The 21,504-nt window shown below is 36.1% G+C and overlaps 1 protein-coding gene across 4 annotated transcripts; it reads right to left on the bottom strand.

The window, feature by feature from the left end:
* Positions 1-479: 479 nt before the first annotated feature.
* On the bottom strand, positions 480-21,386 carry LOC135125148 (SR-related and CTD-associated factor 8). Of its 4 annotated transcripts, none has more exons than XM_064050516.1 (13): positions 21,104-21,386; positions 20,711-21,001; positions 20,491-20,656; positions 20,270-20,349; positions 15,091-15,299; positions 14,880-15,039; positions 14,617-14,826; positions 14,301-14,562; positions 14,043-14,251; positions 7,815-8,677; positions 1,512-2,197; positions 929-1,231; positions 480-880 (listed from the first exon to the last, which is right to left on the bottom strand). In XM_064050516.1, the coding sequence occupies exons 1-13, from the start codon at positions 21,131-21,133 to the stop codon at positions 753-755; spliced, it is 3,597 nt and encodes a 1,198-aa protein (XP_063906586.1). In that variant the 5' UTR covers positions 21,134-21,386; the 3' UTR covers positions 480-752. The 4 variants fall into 4 exon arrangements, with proteins under 4 accessions (XP_063906586.1, XP_063906587.1, XP_063906584.1 ...); XM_064050517.1 differs by having other exon boundaries at positions 944-1,231; XM_064050514.1 differs by having other exon boundaries at positions 480-1,231.
* Positions 21,387-21,504: the final 118 nt, after the last annotated feature.

The following is a 21,504-nucleotide window of genomic DNA, read 5'->3' as shown; positions in this document are numbered from 1 at the left end:
CTCAAATCAATCCTTGAATGAATTATAAATTTAAAAAACGTGGGACTAATCAAGAGAGGACAACGAAAATGAAATCGTAAGTTTCGATGTAACAATACATCACCCCTCTCTCTCGAAAGTTAAACCAACAACAATGGATGTTTTGAAGTTGAAAAAATAACACACACAAATAAATTACACAAATATGTACAGCGTTACAAACCAAAGTTCTGTTAATTTCACAACATTTTAAATAGTTATTATATTACACGATATTCGTTTATATCAAACTAAATCTACATATATTAGAGAACTGGGACCGTACCTTGTACCAAACTTTCCATTTGAAAGTTGGCACGGGGCTCCTCCTCTCAGCTGTGTGAACACAGATGGACCTACCTTTCGCTGTATGTCACCTTATAAAATAACTGAACATTACAAACAGCACAACCACAATACCGTTTGACTCGGCCATGGACAAAAATTTAAACCAAAATAAGTAACTTAATAAAAATAATTTATTCCTTTTTTTAATATAAAACATGACAAGACAAGACGATCCCTGAGCGGGGTCACCTGTGTTCACTACACTATCACAGCTAAGCGTTGTCCTTTGTTCAAACATTTTATAGTTCTCCGTGACTCAACTACATTTAACCTACGTCCGAAATGTAAGTGTCCTTTGGAACTACTTAACTTGTTAACACCGAATGGTTAAATTACAGAAACTAAATGTCACCTTACTGCCATCCAAAGGAAACTTTCAACTCGTTTTAAGCGGCCGATTCCACTTGCTCGGCCTGCGGCTCGGCGGTGCTTTCCGCAGGCTCTTCTTCGTGCGGCGGCGGCGCCACCGCCGCTTCGTCCACCGCTGGCGCCTCTTCCTCCTGCGCACCTCCCTCTACAATGTCACGGTTAAATGGTTCGTCATGCAAGGGTGTATTGCCACCTTTGTTTTCTGTACCGTTTGGCGCCGGCTGTTCGGGCTCGCGCCCGCTATTCTCCTCCTGGGACTCGCCCCAGCGGCTGCGCTTCTGGAAGCGGTCGCCCTCCGGGGGCGGCGGGCCCTCGTGCCCGAAATCGGGACGAGGACGCCGCCTCTCGTCGAACCTACCGCGGTGCCTCATGTGCGGCGGCTCGTCGTACATCCCCGGAGGACCTCGGTGGAAGTCGGGGTGGTCGAAGCGCGGACCGAAGTTCGGACGGTCTTTCCACGGTGGGTCTGCAAGCGAAACGTCCGTCAGAACGATATCTAGTTTAGAGAAACAGAACGGTTTTCAATTCAACGGACGATTATTCCAACACAAGTAATAAAATAAATATATAAATAAATAAATAAATATTCAACAACAAAAAGAAGAGAATAAAAATAATCGAAAATGATCGTGTTAATCCGACTAGGTTTTCAGCGACAGTCAGGCTAGAGCAAGGAGTGGGGGTCTTGCCTGATTGCCGGATCTAATTATAATAATAACAATGGAAGCCGACCTTTTCCGAGTCCCCGCTGCCCCTACAACTACTCGTTCACTTACTCGGCCTCGGTCCCCTCATCGGCGGCGGCCCCCTTGGGTGGAACTTGTGCGGGCCGCCCCCTCTCATGGGCCCCCGGGGCGGGAAGTCCGGCCCTCCCCGCATCATGGGTCTCGGCGGGCCGAAGCCGTCCCTCGGGGGGAAGTAGTCGGGTCCCGGCGGCGGCCCCCTCCCCCTCGGCTCGAACTTGTCCCTGAAGTCCCTCCTGCCCCTGCCGAAGCGCTCGTGCTCGAACTCGTCCCTGTGCATCCTCGGATGGAGCGGCGGCCCTTCCATCCACTCGTCGGGGTGTTCCATCATGGGTGGGTACTCGTCCATCATCGGCGGCCCGTTCATGGCGTGCTCGTACTCCTCCGGGGGTCCCCGCATGCCGTACATCTCGTCCATCTCGTTCATCGGCGGCGGGCCTTTGTGTGGCGGCGGGAACATGCGCCGGTCCATCGGGTGCATTTCTGGCTCGGGGAGGTCGCGCGGCGGCGGTCTGTCGTGGTTCGAGTACGCCGCCTCGTTGGGCATCGCCATCTGCTGGAGGCGGTCGTTGAGGGTCTTCTCGCGCTCGCGGCGCTCCATGGCGTCCATGTCGCGGTCGCCCCACCGGTTCGGACGGTCTCTGCGGTCGTCTTTGTGGTCGCGGCTGCGGCTGTCGTCGCGGTCGGGGAAGCCGTCGCGGCCTCGGCGGTCTCTATCCCTGCAAAGAAGAGGGTTTTTTACTGACATGGCTCGATTTAAGGGTTCTTATGAATCGAGGTCCAGTTTACTTTATAAAGGTTCAGTAAAAATAGTAACCAGTATTAATTGAGTCAGTACTTGTAAAAGTTAAGCTTAGTGACAAATTGAGTAACACAGTGACAAGATTGTGCTTGAGTTGAGTGACGCAATTCCAACCAAGCCGTGACAAGTGCGGGAAAAGAGAAACGTGCTCGCACTGAGTGACGCAGTTTTAATCAATCCGTGACGACGCCAGAAGAAAGAACTGTGCTTGCGTTGAGTGGCGCAGCTCTCACTAATCCGTGACAACGGATGGAAAATTGCATGCATGAACTTAAAGAAAATAATTTATTGTACGAATCGCCGTCACCTCAAACTCCCCAAATCAACCTCAACTGTACAATCGCACGCAAATGTTTTGAGCCTATGGGCGGATCATTTTTGCCGGTCGTCACCGAAGGAGGCGGTCCAAATCGTCCAAGGGCAGAATTTGTAGGTAGGCTCAAACTACAACGAAATTTACGTGTTGACCAAATTCTTACTCTGAATTAGTTTTAATTTTATAAATACCCTATCTAAAATGTTCAGAATATGATGAGTCTATACTTGTGATTTACCATTCCATTAATATTTTTTGGATTTGTTTATACATACAGGGTGACTCAAAAAAAAATAATGACTGAGTCAATTTATTTTATTGAAGAAATCAAGAATTGCAAAACTGAATACTTTGAAATCTTGTCAATTAGTTAGAAAAAAAACCTGTCCTGCTCTAATAACATCGAGAATATGCTCAAAATCACACTAATATTAGGTCCAATTGTGCTGACCATAGTTAAAGCAAAAAAAATGTTTATAAACTTCTTAATTTTGGTTTAAAGTTTATCAATTATCATATTTGACGCTTTATTTTATCAGTTCCATTTGTTATCCTTTACTGCGGTCTCTCTTGGGTCGAGGTGTAACACCGGACCGAACGTTCTTCGACCGATAGGATAATTTATTACTTCCGACATCTTTTCGGTGACAAATTTAATCTTTGCATACTTCAGCGTAGTTAGTGAACTCGTTGCGACCACTGAAATATACAAAAAGTAAATTTTGAAATGGAACGAAAGTCGAAGAATACTTTCAAAGCCACGATCAAAATGTATTTGCTTATCTTCGCCAAAAAATGCATGACGTCATCGTAAAATTTGATATGATGAGTCTATACCTGTGATTTATCATTGCAGTAATATTTTTTAGATTTACTTATACAGCCTGTCTCAAAAAAAGGTCACTTCGATTTTCGATTTTTCGTTTTTTCGACCAACAGTTTCATCGAATTAGATTTTTCAGTTTCCATTTTTCTATCAACTTTTCGATTTTATTACTTTCTAATTTTCTGATTTTTCAAATTTGTGGTATTTTGATTTTTCGAGTTCAGTTTTTTCGTTTTTCGATTTTTTAATTTTCCGTTTTTTTGATTTTTCGATGTTTCGATTTTTTAATTTGCCATTCTTTCAATTTTCGATTTTTCGTCTTTCCATTTTTAGATTTTTTGATTTTTCTGTTCGTCAGTTTTTAGACTTTGCAATTTTTTTGCATTTTTCGATTATATTTTACTTTCCGATTTTCTTGATTTTTGAATTCTCGATTTTACGGTTTTAATTCTTCGATTTCCGATTTTTCAGTTTTCCAGTTTTTTAATTCTTCTATTCTCGATTTTTCGATTTTCCATTAATCATAAAATTTTTCGATTTTTCGGTTTTATTTTTCGACCTTCGATTTTTCAACTTTCGATTATTCGATTTTCCATTTTCTGATTTTACGATTTTTCGATTTGCGATGTTTTGATTTTCGTTTTTCCGCTTTTGTGGTTTTTCGATTTTTCTGTTTGTTTCAGTTTTTATGGTTCTGCAATTTGCAGCTTTTAGATTTCAATTTTGTTAATTTCCGATTTTCCACTTTTCGATTTTTTGATTTTTCAATTTTTAGGCCTTGCAATTTTTTTACTTTTCGCTTTTTCGAGTATTTGTTTCATCGAATTTTCGATTTTTCGAGTTTTCGATTTTCGATTTTTCCATTTTCCCATTTTCCATGTTTAGATATTTTTCGATTTTTTTTTTATTTTTAGATTGTTCTGTTCGTCAGTTTTGAGACTGCAATTTTTACTTTTCCACTTTTCTATTATTTTAGTTTCGGATTATTCGATTTTTGAATTTTCGTTTTTTTTTCATTTTTCGATTTCCGATTTTTTAATTTTTCGATTTTTCGGTTTTTTAATTTGTCGATTCTCGATGTTCCGATTTTCGATTTTTCGATTTTCCAATCTTCGATTTTTCAATTTCCGGTTTTCGATTTTCCACTTTTTGATTTTACGATTTTTCGATTTTTCTGTTCGTCAGTTTTTAGGCTTTGCAATTTGTTTACTTTTCGATTTTTCGATTATTTTACTTTCCAGTTTTTTGATTTTTGAATTGTCGACTTTTAGAGTTTTCAACATTATGAATTTTCGAATTTTCGGTTTTCCTATTTTTCGATTATATTTTACTTTCCGATTTTTTTGATTTTTCAATTCTCGATTTTACGTTTTTAATTCTTCGATTTCCGATTTTTCAGTTTTCCGGTTTTTTAATTCTTCTATTCTCGATTTTTCGATTTTCCATTAATCATAAAATTTTTCGATTTTTCGGTTTTATTTTTCGACCTTCGATTTTTCAACTTTCGATTATTCGATTTTCCATTTTCTGATTTTACGATTTTTCGATTTGCGATTTTCGTTTTTCCGCTTTTGTGGTTTTTCGATTTTTCTGTTTGTTTCAGTTTTTATGGTTCTGCAATTTGCAGCTTTTAGATTTCAATTTTGTTACTTTCCGATTTTCCACTTTTCGATTTTTTGATTTTTTTTCGATCGTCGTTTTTTCGATTTTCATTTTTTCGACTTTTTGATTTTTCAATTTTTAGGCCTTGCAATTTTTTTACTTTTCGCTTTTTCGAGTATTTGTTTCATCGATTTTTCGAGTTTTCGATTTTCGGTTTTTCCATTTTCCGATTTTCCATGTTTAGATATTTTTGGATTTTTTTTTATTTTTCGATTGTTCTGTTCGTCAGTTTTGAGACTGCAATTTTTACTTTTCCACTTTTCTATTATTTTAGTTTCGGATTATTCGATTTTTTAATTTTTCGATTTTTCGGTTTTTTAATTTGTCGATTCTCGATAATCCGATTTTCGGTTTTCCACTTTTTGATTTTACGATTTTTCGATTTTTCTGTTCGTCAGTTTTTAGGCTTTGCAATTTGTTTACTTTTCATTTTTCGATTATTTTACTTTCCAATTTTTTGATTTTTCAATTGTCGACTTTTAGAGTTTTCAATATTATGAATTTTCGAATTTTCGGTTTTCCTATTTTTCGATTTTTGATTTTTCCATTTTTCGGTTTTTTGATTTTTCAATTCTCGGTTTTTCAATCTTGCAAATTTTCGATTTTTCAGATTTGTGAATTTCTAGTTTTTCGATCGACCTACGTATTAGATTCATTGAATTTTCGATTTTCGGTTTTTCCATTTTTAGATTTTTGATTTTCCAGTTTGGCATTTTCAGATTTTCTGTTTTTCGCATATCTGATTTATCAAATTTTCGATTTTTCGGCTTTTCGATTTTTCGATATTTGATTTTCGAATTTTCGATTGTTCAGTTTTCCATTTTTCAGCTTTTAGACTTCAATTTTTTTACTTTTCGATTTTCCAAATTTTCGAGTTTCAATTTTCAGATTTTTGATTTTTCGATTTTCTTTTTCAATGTTTGAATTTTTCGGTTTTGATTTTTCGAATTTTTGATTTTTAATTTTTCCATTCTTCGGTTTTTAGACTTCAATTTTCTTTCTTTTGAATTTTTCGATATTCTATTTTCCGCTTTTCAGAATTTTACGATTTTCAGTTTTCAGACTTTCGATGATTAGAATTTTGGATTTTTCAGTTTTATGATTTTTCGATTTTTAGAAAATTTGAGTAGTCGAATTGTCGATTTTTCTATGTTCAATTTTTCAATTTAAATTTTGCGATTTTCAATTTTTCCATTCTCAACTGTTAGACTTCAATTTTGTTACTTTCCGATTTTTTGGTTTTCGATTTTCCAATTTTCAGAATTTTCAAGTTTCTTTATTCAGATTTTCTATTTTCCACTTTTTCGATTTTAGATTTTTCGAATTTTTGTTTTTCCAATTCGATTTTTCTGTTCGTTTCAGTTTTATTTTGATTATTTTAATTTCCGATTTTTTATTTTTGTTTTTAATTTTTTTAATTTTCAATATTACAAATTTTTGACTTTTCGATTTTTTGGTTTTCCCGTTTTTCAATTTTCGATTTTTGAGGTTTGTGAATTTCCACTTTTCGATCGACCTAGGTATTTGATTCACTGAATTTTCGATTTTTTGATTAGCCATTTTTAGATTTTCGATTTTTACGATTTGTATTTTTCGATTTTCTGTTTTTTGCATTAGTGAATTTCAGTTTTTCCGATTTTTGATTTTGCGCATATTTGATTAATCAAATATTGTTGCTTACAAAAACTTCAAAACATCTACAATATTTCAAAGTATTCAGTTTTGCTATTCTTGATTTCTTCAATAAAATAAATTGACTCAGTCATTAACTTTTTTGAGACACCCTGTATAACCAAATCTAAAAAATATTAATGCAGTGATAAATCACAAGTATAAAACTCATCATATTTTATACATTTAAGATAGGATTTATTCTGCAAAATTTTGAGGTGACGTCATACATTTTTTAGAGGGGATAAGCAAATATATTTTAATTAAAAATGTATCATGTTTATCATGATTTTAAAACATCTGCAAAATTTCAAAGTATTCGATTTTGCAAATTCAAAATTAAATTGCAAAATATTGTTTTACAATTTTGATTTTTTTCCAAAAATTTAGACGTTTTGGATAAAAACTCAACACGGAGTCATAAACTACATGTGTAGGACTGTGTTACTGTATACAATTTATAAACCCATTTACTAAGCATAAATTTGAAGTGACGTCATCACATTATTGGTGGGGATGATTAGACAAATTTAATAATTTTGCGACATTTATGAAAAAAATATCAGTTAACAAAAATGGCACGTTTTTATTATTATGCCAGTTACATGTCACTCAACGACAATATCGTTTTTTTTTAAGAGTATTTTATTTGAAAAAGTGATGAAATTTTTTATACGGAACAATTGGTCGAAAGATGATTTTATGGGAACAACTACCTGCTAAATCTTCTCCGACAAATTCGAGAGAACTGGTGTGAGCCATAAATATTTCTTATCAAATGTATATATAACTACTGTCCGTCCCGTAATTGTCAATAAAATTTTATAGGGTAAAATGTGAATTTCGTTGTAGTTTGAGCCTACCTACAAATTCTGCCCTTGAAGGATTTGGACCGCCTTCTTCGGTGAGGGCAGGCAAAAACGATCCGCCCATAGGTTCAAAACCTTTGCGTGCGATTGTACCACATCGCCGCCTACAACCTAAGCCTAAAGTCCGCCTAGGCATATACATATTCGTGCACGTCACATAACTTAACCTAATTTACCTGTCCCTACCCACCTATTTCTGTCCCTCTCTCTCTCCCTGCTCCTCGAGTTCCTCCTCTCCCTATCCCTGCTGTCCCTGCGGTCGTCCATATCCGGCCCCATCTCGCCGCCCCTGTGATTATTCTGGCTGAACTGCGCCATCGACGCTTGCAGCTGCTCGCTCAGCAGCATCGGCCTCTCCGGCTTCTCCGCGTCCTCCATCTCGATGTCCATGTTGTCGTCGTGCGGCGCCGGCAGCCCGATCGGCGGCTGCGGGATCATCCCGAACGGCTGCGTCATGTTCATCAGGCTGTCCCCGAGCTTCATGTTCCCGTCGGACGAGTTCTGGCTCTGCTCGCTCTGGACCGACATCTGCTGCATCAGACTCGTGGGTCCCTGGAAGGGCGAGCCCAATCCCACTAATTGGTTGGACATCAGCGCGCTCGAGATGTTCGGGGGCGGGACTCCGATCGGGACGTTCGGGAGCATGGTCGGCGGGATGTTCATCCCCAGCAACCTGTTGCTGAACTGGAACGGGGAGACCAGCGGCAGGGCCATGGGCGGGGGCTGGAGGAGGCCGGAGCCGGGGACGGGAGGGGGCTGGCTGGTGTCGACCGGGGGGCGCGAGCCGTCCGAGATCGGCATGAAATTGCTGGAGGGGTCCGAGGAGACGGGGGGGTTCGTGACGGTGGCGGATTTGTTGGTGCTGCTGGCGGCGATTTTCGCCTTCATCCAGGCGGGCATCGTGTCCTCGTCGATCATGCCGCCGTCTTCCAGCATTTCGAGATCTATGTCGGGTTTCAGCTTGTGCCACGGTATGTACGACACGCCGAGGTCGCCTTCCCAATAGTCCTTGAGGTCTTTACCTTTTACGCCTTTGCCGGGGGCCCATGCCAACTGGAAAAAAGGGTACGGTTAAGATCAACGGTTTATGCGGGGTGGCGCCGATTTTGCGACACGGGAGGGTAAAATGTACGTTCTGAGGGGAAAAATGGGATGCAGAGATATTAGAAATGAAGTCACTAGCATAATACTTGATTCTATTAAATGTCTTCAACAGCTACGCTGTCACCCTCTTGTCTGCAGGCCAACTAAATTTTTCACATATTTTTTTTTTAACATGTACATGCTACTGACTCCACTAATTTAGCAGTGAGAAAAACAACTGAATTTGCTATCTTGAATCCAATATCTTTGCATAAGTATTCGATGGAAGAATTTTGGTAAATGGTGAATAGCCATTGCGGGCGTGGTCCAAACAAATATCTTTTGGACCCTATGGGACACACCTAATGGACAAAGACAACCATCAAACTTTTTAACAAAATAAATTTTTCTTGATTTTTAAAATGCTTTAAAAAGTTTGGTGGGATCAACTATAAATAAATTAAATATTAACATAAATTACTAGTAAATATGACGTGCACGAATACAATACACCTTGAAGTAACATAATGTACTTCAAAAGAGTTATCATGGTTCCATTATCTACTTAAACTCGAGGTTTACCCAAACGCACGTAGAGAAAATGTTGCATCTCACAAGTCTTACCTGCGTTAAAAGCTAGAAAACTACTTCTAGCCGAACAAAGATTATACATCTGTAACTCAGATGTTGTACTGTCACTTACTAGAAGAATTTCCTCTTTCTACTGATTAAGTTTACCAATTTGGTAAATCAGGGGACACTGGTACACTATATATGAGATACGAATATAACAGTTTTTTCCTTTTAAGTTTTTTTGCAAAAATCTAGGGTAAGGACTCAACACGGATTCATAAACCACAAGTACAGGTGTATGCTATTCTATAAAATTTAAATAACATATATTCGGATAATTTTTTGTTCACGATAAACTTTAAAATTATAAATATGAAGTCAATGAAGAAAAACATGAAAAACAAAAAACAACATAAAAAACACGTCTAAAATCTATTAAAGCTTCATTATTATTGTTAAAAAATCACTACCGTTTGGTTTCAAATATTATCTCAAAAAATGTTCGTCCCGAATTCAAAATTTTCTGTAATCAAACTAGAAAATTTTGATCCTTGTCCATTTTGTTCTATCAAGTGTTTAGCGATTACATAAACTCGCAGTAAGGAGGCGGAGCAGTCTAATACCCGTCATTAGTGGGTACCGACAATACTTTTGCGTGCGATAGCAACTTTCTATCTATTATTTTCTTCATCAAGGCGCTTAATTCAAACTTGTCTGTGGTCTATCGTTCCACCTTAAGCGCTTTATTTAAAAACAAAATAATCACAAACATCTTACGTGTTACAGCCGCAATAAAATTATTTTACAACACTGAGTACACAGAAAATGCAACACCAAAAAAATAATAAGTTAAATAACGCTAAAATGGCTAACCGCTGTTAAAAAATCCGTCAAGCTATGTACACTCAACTGTACTGTACAAGAGGAATTTTACACTTTTTTTTTCGACATGACGTCATTTTTTACATGCACTAATTGGTATGTAAAGCCGTTTTGTTGACAATTTTAAAGAACAAATCGTCGATTTTTAAATGGGGCTAAATATACCGGGTGTCTGGAAAATGCCAGATTAACTCTCCGCTACGCTCGTAACAATCAACTGGTGAGTCTGAGAAAAATAATAAAAAAATTACTACTACTAGACTTTGGTGTTCTATTTTTGGAAAATTCTGACTGAAAAATTTAAAACAATCTTGAAATTCTAGGTATTCCTGTTCGGAAAAAAAAAATTGAAAGTGCTTTAGAGCCTCTAGTGTCTTTTCTAATAATAATTAGAGGATACGTCACTTGTCAAGGTACTAGCCCCGCCCACCCACCCACCCCTTTTTGGGGACATGTCATCTGCCAAAATCAGTTTTATCTTAGCAAGTACTAATCACTAACGTTAAAAAAAATGATCAAAATTTTTTCAACATCTCTAGTGTTTATAAATGTCTTACTAAAATGTTTTTTTTTGGTTTATTTATTAATAATAATGCACAATTCGTAACCTACATCATAAAGATTTTTTTTATTATTGTTTTGGGACTCCCGAAACTCCCGTACATAACGTACTAAGACTTAATTCGCCATTTTCTAGACACCCAGTATAACTTGTATGGTCCTTGATGTACACAGAGTAACGCAATAGTGTTATGTAATTATGTTCTTGTGTCGTGTGGGAGTGGAAACTAATAGAATCTAGAGTATGAAAAAAATTAAAAAAGCGCTAATCGTAATGTTTTTATTATATACTATTTGCTATAAAATTTATTCGATTTTCCAGTTTTTTCCGACTTTTTGGTTTTTCGATTCTTCAATTTTTCGATTTTTCAATTTTTCGATTTATCAAATACTCGAATTAAAAAAATTAACATAATCCAAAAACAAAATAAAAAAAAGAAAAAATACAAAATGAAAACTTTGAAAAATCTAAAAATTGAAAAAATGGACAGTTATTTTCAATTTTTAATTTTTCAGTTTTTCGCTTTTTCAATTTTTCGCTATGTTAATTTTTCATTTCTTCACATTTCCGATTTGCGATTTTTCGTTTCGGTTTTTCATTTTCTTTGTTTTTAAAATTTTTCGGTTTTTCACTGTTTTGTTTTTGTAATTTTTTTTTTCTTCAATGTGAAAATTTTCAATTCTTGGATTTTTAAGATTTTCGGTTTGCAATTTTTCGATTTTCCAGCTTTTGGATTTTTTAATTTTTTATTTACAATTTCGACGATTCTATAATTTTTTTCGATTTGCAAGTTTTCTTTTTTTTATTTTTTAATGTTTCAATTTTTCGTTTCTTCAGTTCTTTGGATTTACAATATGCGGAAAAATATAAAAACTGGAAATCAAGAACTTGAAAAATTGAAGAAACGACAAATTGGAAACAGAAAAATTAAAAATTGAGAAACTTAAAAATCGAAAAAACGAAATATTGTAAAATTGAAAAATTGGAAAACCCAGAAAAAACGAAAAATTAAAACTAAAAAATCTGAAAACCGGAAAATTAAAATCAGGAACTTAAGAAGAGATCAAAGAAACAAAATCCTGAAAAAACGAAAAAGGGAAAATTGTAATTGAAAAAACAATTTTTGTTTTTTTGAATTTTAATTTTTTAAACTTTTTGTTTCTTCAATTATGCGATTTTTCAATTTTTCATTTTTTTGTTTCTTCATTCCTTAAACTTTGTGTTTTCGTTTAAAATTTCTTGAGTTTTTTTTTTAATTTTTCAATTTTTCGCTTTTATAATTTTTCGTTTTTTCAATTTTATCTATTTCAGTTCCTCGATTTTTCAATGTTTAGTGTTCGGAAAAAAAAATTGAAAGTGCTTTAGAGCCTCTAGTGTCTTTTCTAATAATAATAATTAGAGGATACGTCACTTGTCAAGGTACTAGCCCCGCCCACCCACCCACCCCTTTTTTTGCTTGTTTATTGTAAAAGATTCTGTATGAAATGGTTAAACTTAGCTCCGCCCACCCACCCGTCCTCTTATTTTTTTTTATAAATGAGAAATAAATGTTATAAAAAAAATTACGATTGACTTGTTAAAAAAAATTGGTAAATGACTGAATATAAAGAGTAATCATTGGAATGAAGAAGGGGTGGGTGGGTGGAGCTATTGCTTGCTTATAAAAAATTCTGTATGAAAAAGTTAAACCTAGCCCCGCCCACCGTTCTCTTATTTTTTTCTTCAGAAATGAAAAATAAATGTTATAATAAAAAAATACCATTAATTTGTTAAAGAAAATTGGTAAATGACTGAACAATATTAAGAATAGTCATTGGAATGAAGAAGAGGTGGGTGGGCGGGGCTATTGCTTGCTTATTTTAAAAGATTTATTTTTTAATGTTTCAATTTTCGTTTCTTCAGTTCTTTGGATTTACAATATGCGGAAAAATATAAAAACTGGAAATCAAGAACTTGAAAAATTGAAGAAACGACAAACTGGAAACAGAAAGATTAAAAATTGAGAAACTTAAAAATCGAAAAATCGAAATATTGTAAAATTGAAAAATTGGAAAACCCAGAAAAAACGAAAAATTGTGACGAAAAATTAAAATTAAAAAATCTGAAAACCGGAAAATTAAAATCAGGAACTTAAGAAGAGATCAAAGAAACAAAATCCTGAAAAAACGAAAAATGAAAAATTGTAATTGAAAAAACAATTTTTGTTTTTTTTGAATTTTAATTTTTTAAACTTTTTGTTTCTTCAATTATGCGATTTTTCATTTTTTTGTTTCTTCATTCCTTAAACTTTGTGTTTTCGTTTAAAATTTCTTGAGTTTTTTTTTTAATTTTTCAATTTTTCGCTTTTATAATTTTTCGTTTTTTCAATTTTTCAGTTCCTCGATTTTTCAATGTTTAGTGTTCGGAAAAAAAAAATTGAAAGTGCTTTAGAGCCTCTAGTGTCTTTTCTAATAATAATTAGAGGATACGTCACTTGTCAAGGTACTAGCCCCGCCCACCCACCCACCCCTTTTTGGGGACATGTCATCTGCCAAAATCAGTTTTATCTTAGCAAGTACTAATGACTAACGTTAAAAAAAATGATCAAAATTTTTTCAACATCTCTAGTGTTTATAAATGTCTTACTAAAGTGTTTTTTTTTTTGGTTTATTTATCAATAATAATGCACAATTCGTAACCTACATCATAAAGACTTTTTTTATTATTGTTTTGGGACTCCCGAAACTCCCGTACATAACGTACTAAGACTTAATTCGCCATTTTCCAGACACCCAGTATAACTTGTATGGTCCTTGATGTACACAGTGTAACGCAATAGGGTTACCGAAATTTCAGAAAAATTAAATACGATGACGTCATTAATTTTTTGGGGAGGATTAGTACACCTAATATGCTTATATGCTTTAGAGTAAGTAATCAACCCCGTCATTTCGGGAACCATTTATTTAATCAACAAACGGCATTTTTGTATTCTAAAAACTGTGAAATGGCCCACTTCCGCGTCATTAGCTCAGAAATCGAGAGTATGGTTAGAGATAAGTTTAACGATAAGTTGAGTAGTATAAGGAAACCATGTTGTCATAATTTCGTTCATAGTAAAAATCACCTTATCGTTAAACTTGGCTTTTACCGGTTCAATAACACATTAAAACGCACTTGTAACAATTAATTCCGAATATTCAATCTTTAAATTCTCATCATCAAAACAGTCTGAAGATCCTAGAAGCCGAAACGTCTAAACTATATACACGATTTTTATTGTGGTCGACTTCTAGTAGCTTCAACCGCCATCCCTTGATCAAATCAAATCGTACTCACCGTTATGGCCTTTCCATGCAGCAGATGATTCTTCAATTTCGTCAAACACCTCGCAGCATCCTGTCTTCTATGCATAACGATGAACGCACACCCTCTCGGCGGTATCAAGTCGATGCTCACGATATCGCCGAACTCCCCGAAAGTATTCGACAAATCCTCTTGATGTACCAGTTTCGACAGATGCCCCACCCACAGCGTAGTGCTGCAAACTAACCCCAAAAATCGTAAAACGCTTCAACCAACTCCACGAATACTAACCGCTCAAGTTTTCCTTTTTGATAGTCGGAAGCCCCCGCTTTTTCCTCTCTTTGTCCTTCTCGGACTCTTTCTCTTTCGTTTTGTTTCTGTCTCGCGAACGCGATCTGTGCCGTCGAGATCGCGATCTCGAACGCGAGCGGCGCGAGCGCCGGTCGCGATCGCGTCTGTCTCTGGATCGCTCCCGCGAGCGACTCCTTCGTCTTCTGTATCGGTCTTCGGTGGGAGTGGGACTGCGGGAGTCACCATGGTCCAGATTGATCACCTGATTTATAAAAAATACAAAGGACGTCACACATTTTTGTTTGTTTTGACTTACTTCCACTTCTCCCACGTTGTCAGGTTCACCACTGACGAATTGCACATCGTTATCTACGGGTGGTTGCTGCGACATGTCGTATGGTTGTGGCGGCTTGTAGCCAGGGGGCGGCTGCGACATGTCGGTCGTCGGGGGCAGGTAGTAAGGATTTCCCATTAAAGAGGAAGTGTTACCGGGTTTAAACTCGCACTCGGACGCAAAAGGAAGATTCTAAACCACAACAATATATTTTTTTTGTATATAACAAAAGGTGATTGTCTTACAGGTACAGTTTGGGCTAGATGTTTGTCGAATTCCTCCTCCTGTTGCTTCATTTCTTGCAGTTTTCTTAATTTGTCGATGTCGAGTTCTCCAGGCTGTCCGGCAGTCATTGTTTGTTGGATGGTTTGGAGTTGGCGGAGAACTTCCGGGTTTGTTAATAAGCTGAAGGAATTTTTAGTCGGGTGTGTACGATTCGGGTACGGTTGGTTTTACCTTGAAACTGAGTCGTTTGGTCCGGGGGCCTGCGCAGGTCCAGCTTTAGGTGAAGAGTGGGCTTCGTCGTCGTCCTCGCCGTAGTCGAAATCAAGCAGTTTTCTGTCGAAGTGAACTTGACTGTCGGATTTCGAAGCGGCTTCTCCACCTCTTGTAAGCAACCTTTGTAATTGTTGCAACTGGACGAGAACATTTGGATCTGACAAATTCTGGAAAGGAAAAATGTGCATGTTATATTTATATTGTTGGAATCTGTTCGTATTAGAGTTCCCAAGTTTCACTGATTAAATTATCTGAAAGAGTTTCTCGCTGTTAAAATTTAAATATAGCTCTCTTCGCAACTAATTTCTTAAGCAAAATTTATAAAAATGTCGAGATAATAAAATGTAATCAACTTATAACCACATTTTAATGTTAAGGCGCATCTTTTACAAAGGTTATTTAGGAATTATTCTTTGGAGTAGAAATTTAAAAAATCACTCGATATGTTATTTATACGGGGATTTAAACAATACTAAGACATTCACGACCCCAAACTTATAAATAATAGGGCTTTTTCTCGAGTGTTCAAAGTGTCATACAAATAGTCAAATTATTTTAGCAGGTACTAGCCCCGTCCACCCGCCCTCTCTTTTCTTAAACAGTACCAAAATCAGTAATTATCTTAATTTGCCAAAATCAATCTTATTTTAGCAGGTACTAACCCCGCCCACCCACCCTCTTTCCTTAGAGGATTTGTGATTTGCCAAAATCAGTTATATCTTACCAAGTAGTGATGACTAATTTTTACAAAAAATGATCAAAATTTGGAAAAATTACGACCTTACTTATATGCATAAGGCAGGAAATGTTTTAGTAGATTTAAAAAAAAATTAAAGGTGAAATTGAAAAAAATACCAAGACCAAAGTTCCATAAAAGCCTTACCAAAGTTATTTTAACCTCTACAGAGCGTTCCGTTTTTAAGGCATAACACAAAACTCAGTTTTCTCAAGCAAAAAATTCTATATAGTTTTGTCCTGAGTGACCTTTTTTTGGATTTTATAAACACACTTAATTTTGAAAATTTCGATGCGACGTGGCCAAGTTATTCCAATTTTCTTGAAATTTTTTAGGAACGAAAGGGTCCAGAAAAAAAATCTTAACAGGGTTACTTTTAAAATCTGGGTTACAATATTTTGTGGACTGATTGTGATACAAATAAAATTGGTTTTAATATACATAAAAATTACCAAAAACATAGAATCAGATGCAGTAATAAATTACACTGAAATATCGATATTTAAATTCTCTTTTTTTTGTATAGACTCTAGGCATCACGTGGCAACGTCGCAACGGAATTTCAAAAATAAACTGTGGTTATAAAAGCTTAGGAAAACGCTAACAACAATTTCTTAAAAAAATTAGTAAATGACTGATCAATATTAAGAGTAATCACTGGAATGAAGAAGGGGTGGGTGGGCGGGGCTATTGCCTGCTTCTACAAAAATTCCGTGTGAAAAAGTTAAAGTTAGCCCCGCCCACCCACCCGTTCTCTTATTTTTTTCTTCAGAAATGAGAAATAAGTGGTATAACAAAAAAATTACGATAAATTTGTTTAAAAAAATTGGTAAATGACTGAACAATATTAAGAGTAATCATTGGAAGGAAGAAGGGGTGGGTGGGCGGGGCTATTGCTTGCTTATTATAAAAGATTCTGTACGAAAAAGTTAAACTTAGCCCCGCCCACCCGCCCAATCTCTTTTTTTTTTCTTCAGAAATGACAAATGTTATAGCAAATAAGTGGTATAACAAAAAAATGTACGATTAAATTGTTAAAAAAAAGGTAAATGACTGAATAATATTAATAGTAATCACTGGAAGGAAGAAGGAGTGGGTGGGCGGGACAATTGCTTACTTATAAAAGATTCTGTTCTCTTCTCTTATTTTTTTTTTCTTTCAGAAATGAGAAATAAATGTTATAATAAAAAAAATTACGATTAATTTGTTTAGAAAAATGGTAAATGACTGAACAATATTACGAGTAATCACTGGAATGAAGAAGGGGTGGGTGGGTGGGCGGGGCTATTGCTTGTTTATTATAAAAGATTCTGTATGAAAAAGTTAAACTTAGCTCCGCCCACCCACCCGTCCTCTTATTTGTTTCTTTAGAAATGAGAAATAAATGTTATAAAAAAATACGATTAATTTGTTAAAAAAATTGGTAAATGACAGAACAATATTAAGAGTGATCATTGGAATGAAAAAGGGGTGGGTGGGCGGGGCTATTGCTTGTTTATTATAAAAGATTCTGTATGAAAAAGTTAAACTTAGCCCCGCCCACCCACCCGTTCTCTTTTTTTTTTCTTCAGAAATGACAAACGTTATAGCAAATAAGTGGTATAACAAAAAAATGTACGATTAATTTGTTAAAAAAAAAAAAGGTAAGTGACTGAATAATATTAATAGTAATCCCTGGAATGCAGAAGGGGTGGGTAGGCGGGGCTATTGCTTGCTTATAAAAGATTCTGTGTGGAAAAGTTAATTTTAGCCCCGCCCACCCACCCGTTCTCTTATTTTTTTTCCTTCAGAAATTAGAAATAAGTGATATAACAAAAAAATTTACGATTAATTTGTTAAAAAAAATGGTAAATGACTGAACAATATTAAGAGTAATCATTGGAATGAAGAAGGGGTGGGTGGGCGGGGCTATTGCTTGCTTATTATAAAAGATTCTGTATGAAAAAGCTAAAATTAGCCCCGCTCACCCACCCGTTCTCTTATTTTTTTTTCCTTCAGAAATTAGAAATAAGTGATATAACAAAAAAATTTACGATTAATTTTAAAAAAAAAATGGTAAATGACTGAACAATATTAAGAGTAATCATTGGAATGAAGAAGGGGTGGGTGGGCGGGGCTATTGATTACTTATTATAAAAGATTCTGTACGAAAAAGTTAAACTTGGCCCCGCCCACCCGCCCAATCTCTTTTTTTTTCTTCAGAAATGACAAATGTTATAGCAAATAAGTCGTATAACAAAAAAATGTACGATTAAATTGTTAAAAAAAAAGGTAAATGACTGAATATTATTAATAGTAATCACTGGAAGGAGGAAGGGGTGGGTGGGCGGGACAATTGCTTACTTATAAAAGATTCTGTGTGAAAAAGTTAAACTTAGCCCCGCCCACCCACCCCTTCTCTTATTTTTTTTTCCTTCAGAAATGAGAAATAAATGTTATAATAAAAAAATTACGATTAATTTGTTTAAAAAAATGGTAAATGACTGAACAATATTAAGAGTAATCACTGGAATGAAGAAGGGGTGGGTGGGCGGGGCTATTGCTTGTTTATTATAAAAGATTCTGTATGAAAAAGTTAAACTTAGCTCCGCCCACCCACCCGTCCTCTTATTTGTTTCTTTAGAAATGAGAAATAAATGTTATAAAAAAATACGATTAATTTGTTTAAAAAATTGGTAAATGACAGAACAATATTAAGAGTGATCACTGGAATGAAAAAGGGGTGGGTGGGAGGGGCTATTGCTTGCTTATTATAAAAGATTCTGTACGAAAATTTAAACTTAGCTCCGCCCTCCCAGCCGTCCTCTTATTTTTTCTTCAGGAATGGGAAATAAATGTTATAAAAAAAAATTTACGATTAATTTGTTAAAAAAACAATATTAAGAATAATCATTGGAATGAAGAAGGGGTGGGTGGGCGGGGCTATTGCTTTCTTATTATAATATTCTGTATGAAAAAGTTAAACTTAGCCCCACCCACACACCTGTTCTCTTAGTTTTTTTTCAGAAATGAAAAATGTTATAGCAAATAAGTGGTATTACAAAAAAAATTACGATTAATTTGTTAAAAAAATTGGTAAATGATTGAAGAATATTAAGAGTAATCACTGAAATGAAGAAGGGGTGGGTGGGCGGGGCTAGTACTTGCTAAGATAAGACTGATTGTGGCAAACAATATACCCTCTAAGAAAATTGAGGGCGGGTGGGCGGGGCTAGTACTTGTAAAGATAAGATTGATTTTGGTAAATCTTCCAAGTAAAAAAAGCGTGGTGGGCGGGGCTGAAACTTGCTAAGCTAGGACTGAATAATATTAGTCACTGGAACGAAGAAGGGGTGGGTGGGCGGGGCTAACGCTTGCTCATAAAAGTAGAAAAAAGCTAAATTTAGCCCCGCTCACCTCCTTTCTCCATTTTACTGACGTAGAATTTATTCGGCAAAATTTTGAGATGACGGAATCAATTTTTTTGGATGAAAAACAGATATATATTATAGATTTCAAAGTATTCAATTTTGCAATTCTTGATTTAATCAATAAAATAAATTAACTCAAGTCATTTTTTTTGTTTTTTGAGACACCCAACGGACTCGATTACAAAATAATAGGATATTCTACTTAGCATTGTCGAAAATAACTTTAATGTACGCTACTCAATGAGTCGTACAACTTTTTTCTATCGCGCACTTAGTGATTCACCCTGTATATTTCCATATATTCACTATGAACGCCAACATTTTATTTTAGTTCTTTATTCGTTACGCGCTCGATGAATGTTTTACTTTTAACTTCGTTTTTAATTTTTCTTATAGGTTTAAACTGTATACTGGGGGACGCAAAAACCATGATCTATTCGGTAACGATGTCTTTGCATCCTATTCAACATCAAACCTTAGTTTAAATTATCGATTTCATTTTTTTTTTGTGGTTTGACAGCTGGTTTAATCGGGATAATTCTTATCTATGTTTCACAATAATCACTTTAGCCATTAGGATCATCAGCTTGGTTAGTGCGAAGGTTAATGATGTAATTACAATTTCAGTTTTTTTTTTAATTCAGTACAGTTATTTGTACACAGTAAGAAAGTAAAAAAAAAAAATACTTTCTTCCAGTCTCGCAGATTTTTTTTTTTTTGTACTAGCAACAGTATAATTTTTAATTTTGTATGTGCTGTTACTATTAATTTAATATAAAAATTTCAGATGATGAAAGAATTTTCATATGCATAATTTTCTCTTTCATCATAAAACCCGATATACTCTTCACCCATCCCATCTCCAGTACTAAAACAGGTTCATAGACAGAACAATCAAGTCCTAACTACAGAACCCCATTCTGATCAACTATCTCTCTCAATCCATCAGTAAACCCTCTCTCTCTAAATCAAAATCTGATCAGATCAGTACCAAGTTAGCTCCTCCGAGATGAGCACCATCAACGCCTTGTTGTGAACCTTTGGTGGGCGTCTTTTGAAGAGCGGGGGAACCTAATACGAACAGCTTATTTAGACAAATACCAGAGCTATACAACGTGCCAAAACAAACAACGTCCACTACACACAAACAAAAATTCTGGCACGCTGTATATGTTTAATTCAATATGCCAGAAAAGGAAAAAAGTTACCAACCTTTGATGGCGGCAGCCCCCGCGTTCATCCCGTTCGACTGCAGCGGCGTCCCCAGCTCCTTGTGGATGGGGTTATTGGGGTCGGCCAGATCGAACAGCGGCTGGATCACCTCGGGCGCGAAAACCTGGTTCTTTTGCCACAGGTTCAACACCCGGATGATCTTGCTCTGAAAGAGGAAAAGCGGCTCGGTAAAAAGATTCACGGGGGTTGTAATTATTACTTTGTCGTCGGCCGGGCACAGGAAGAGGTTGACGAACGTCTGGCGCATGTTTTTGGCGAACCGGGGGGCGAAGACGTCTTTGTCGGGGCCGAACTGGTGTCTCGACTGTCGCACGATCGAGTCAATTACGTACAGCCCGGGCACTTTATATTCGGGTTTACACTTTAGAATGAACTTTTCGACACTCTGCACTACGTGTTTGTAGAATTTGATGGCTTTTATGGCTCCTCTTGTTATCGCGGTCATCTTGGCTTTTGATATGGGGGGCTTCACCTCGTAGAGCGAGGAGAGCTGAAAAAGGGGAGATTGGTGGTGAAAAGCGGTGTTATGGGGGTGAAAATTCAGTGGCTTGAGGGAAGTTTGGTGGTGTAGATTTACACGGGGTTTGGTTACCTCGGAGTTAAACGACTTCACTGCATCCATTTTGGGCCTCTGGAGCAACAATTACACAACACTAGACAACACAATACCTAGTTTATTAGCCATTATTTAATTAATTTACACAATAAACTATCATAAGCGATCCGCCATTTTGATACTGTCGTTTGTCGTCGTTGGTTTCCGGTGGGCTTCTCCCACTTCCGTTCGGTGACGTGCCACGCATGCGCAGTCCGTTCGATTTTCAAAACGTCAAAATTTTCTTTAATTATTATGAAATCATTATTATTAACAAATTTTTGCACTCCAGTCAAACTTGAAAAAGTAGTGGAGTTTGTATTAGGGACAATAACCAGTGATGCCACCCTAACAAATTTTATTTTTCTTTTAGACAGTTAAAATCATGCTGGATAAAT

The sequence above is a fragment of the Zophobas morio genome, unplaced genomic scaffold (genome assembly GCF_036711695.1).
Source record: "Zophobas morio isolate AGI-343-1 ecotype UQ-CSIRO unplaced genomic scaffold, CSIRO_AGI_Zmor_V1 ptg000008l, whole genome shotgun sequence".
Lineage (NCBI taxonomy): Eukaryota > Metazoa > Arthropoda > Insecta > Coleoptera > Tenebrionidae > Zophobas > Zophobas morio.
This window is presented reverse-complemented; position numbering and strand designations above follow the sequence as displayed.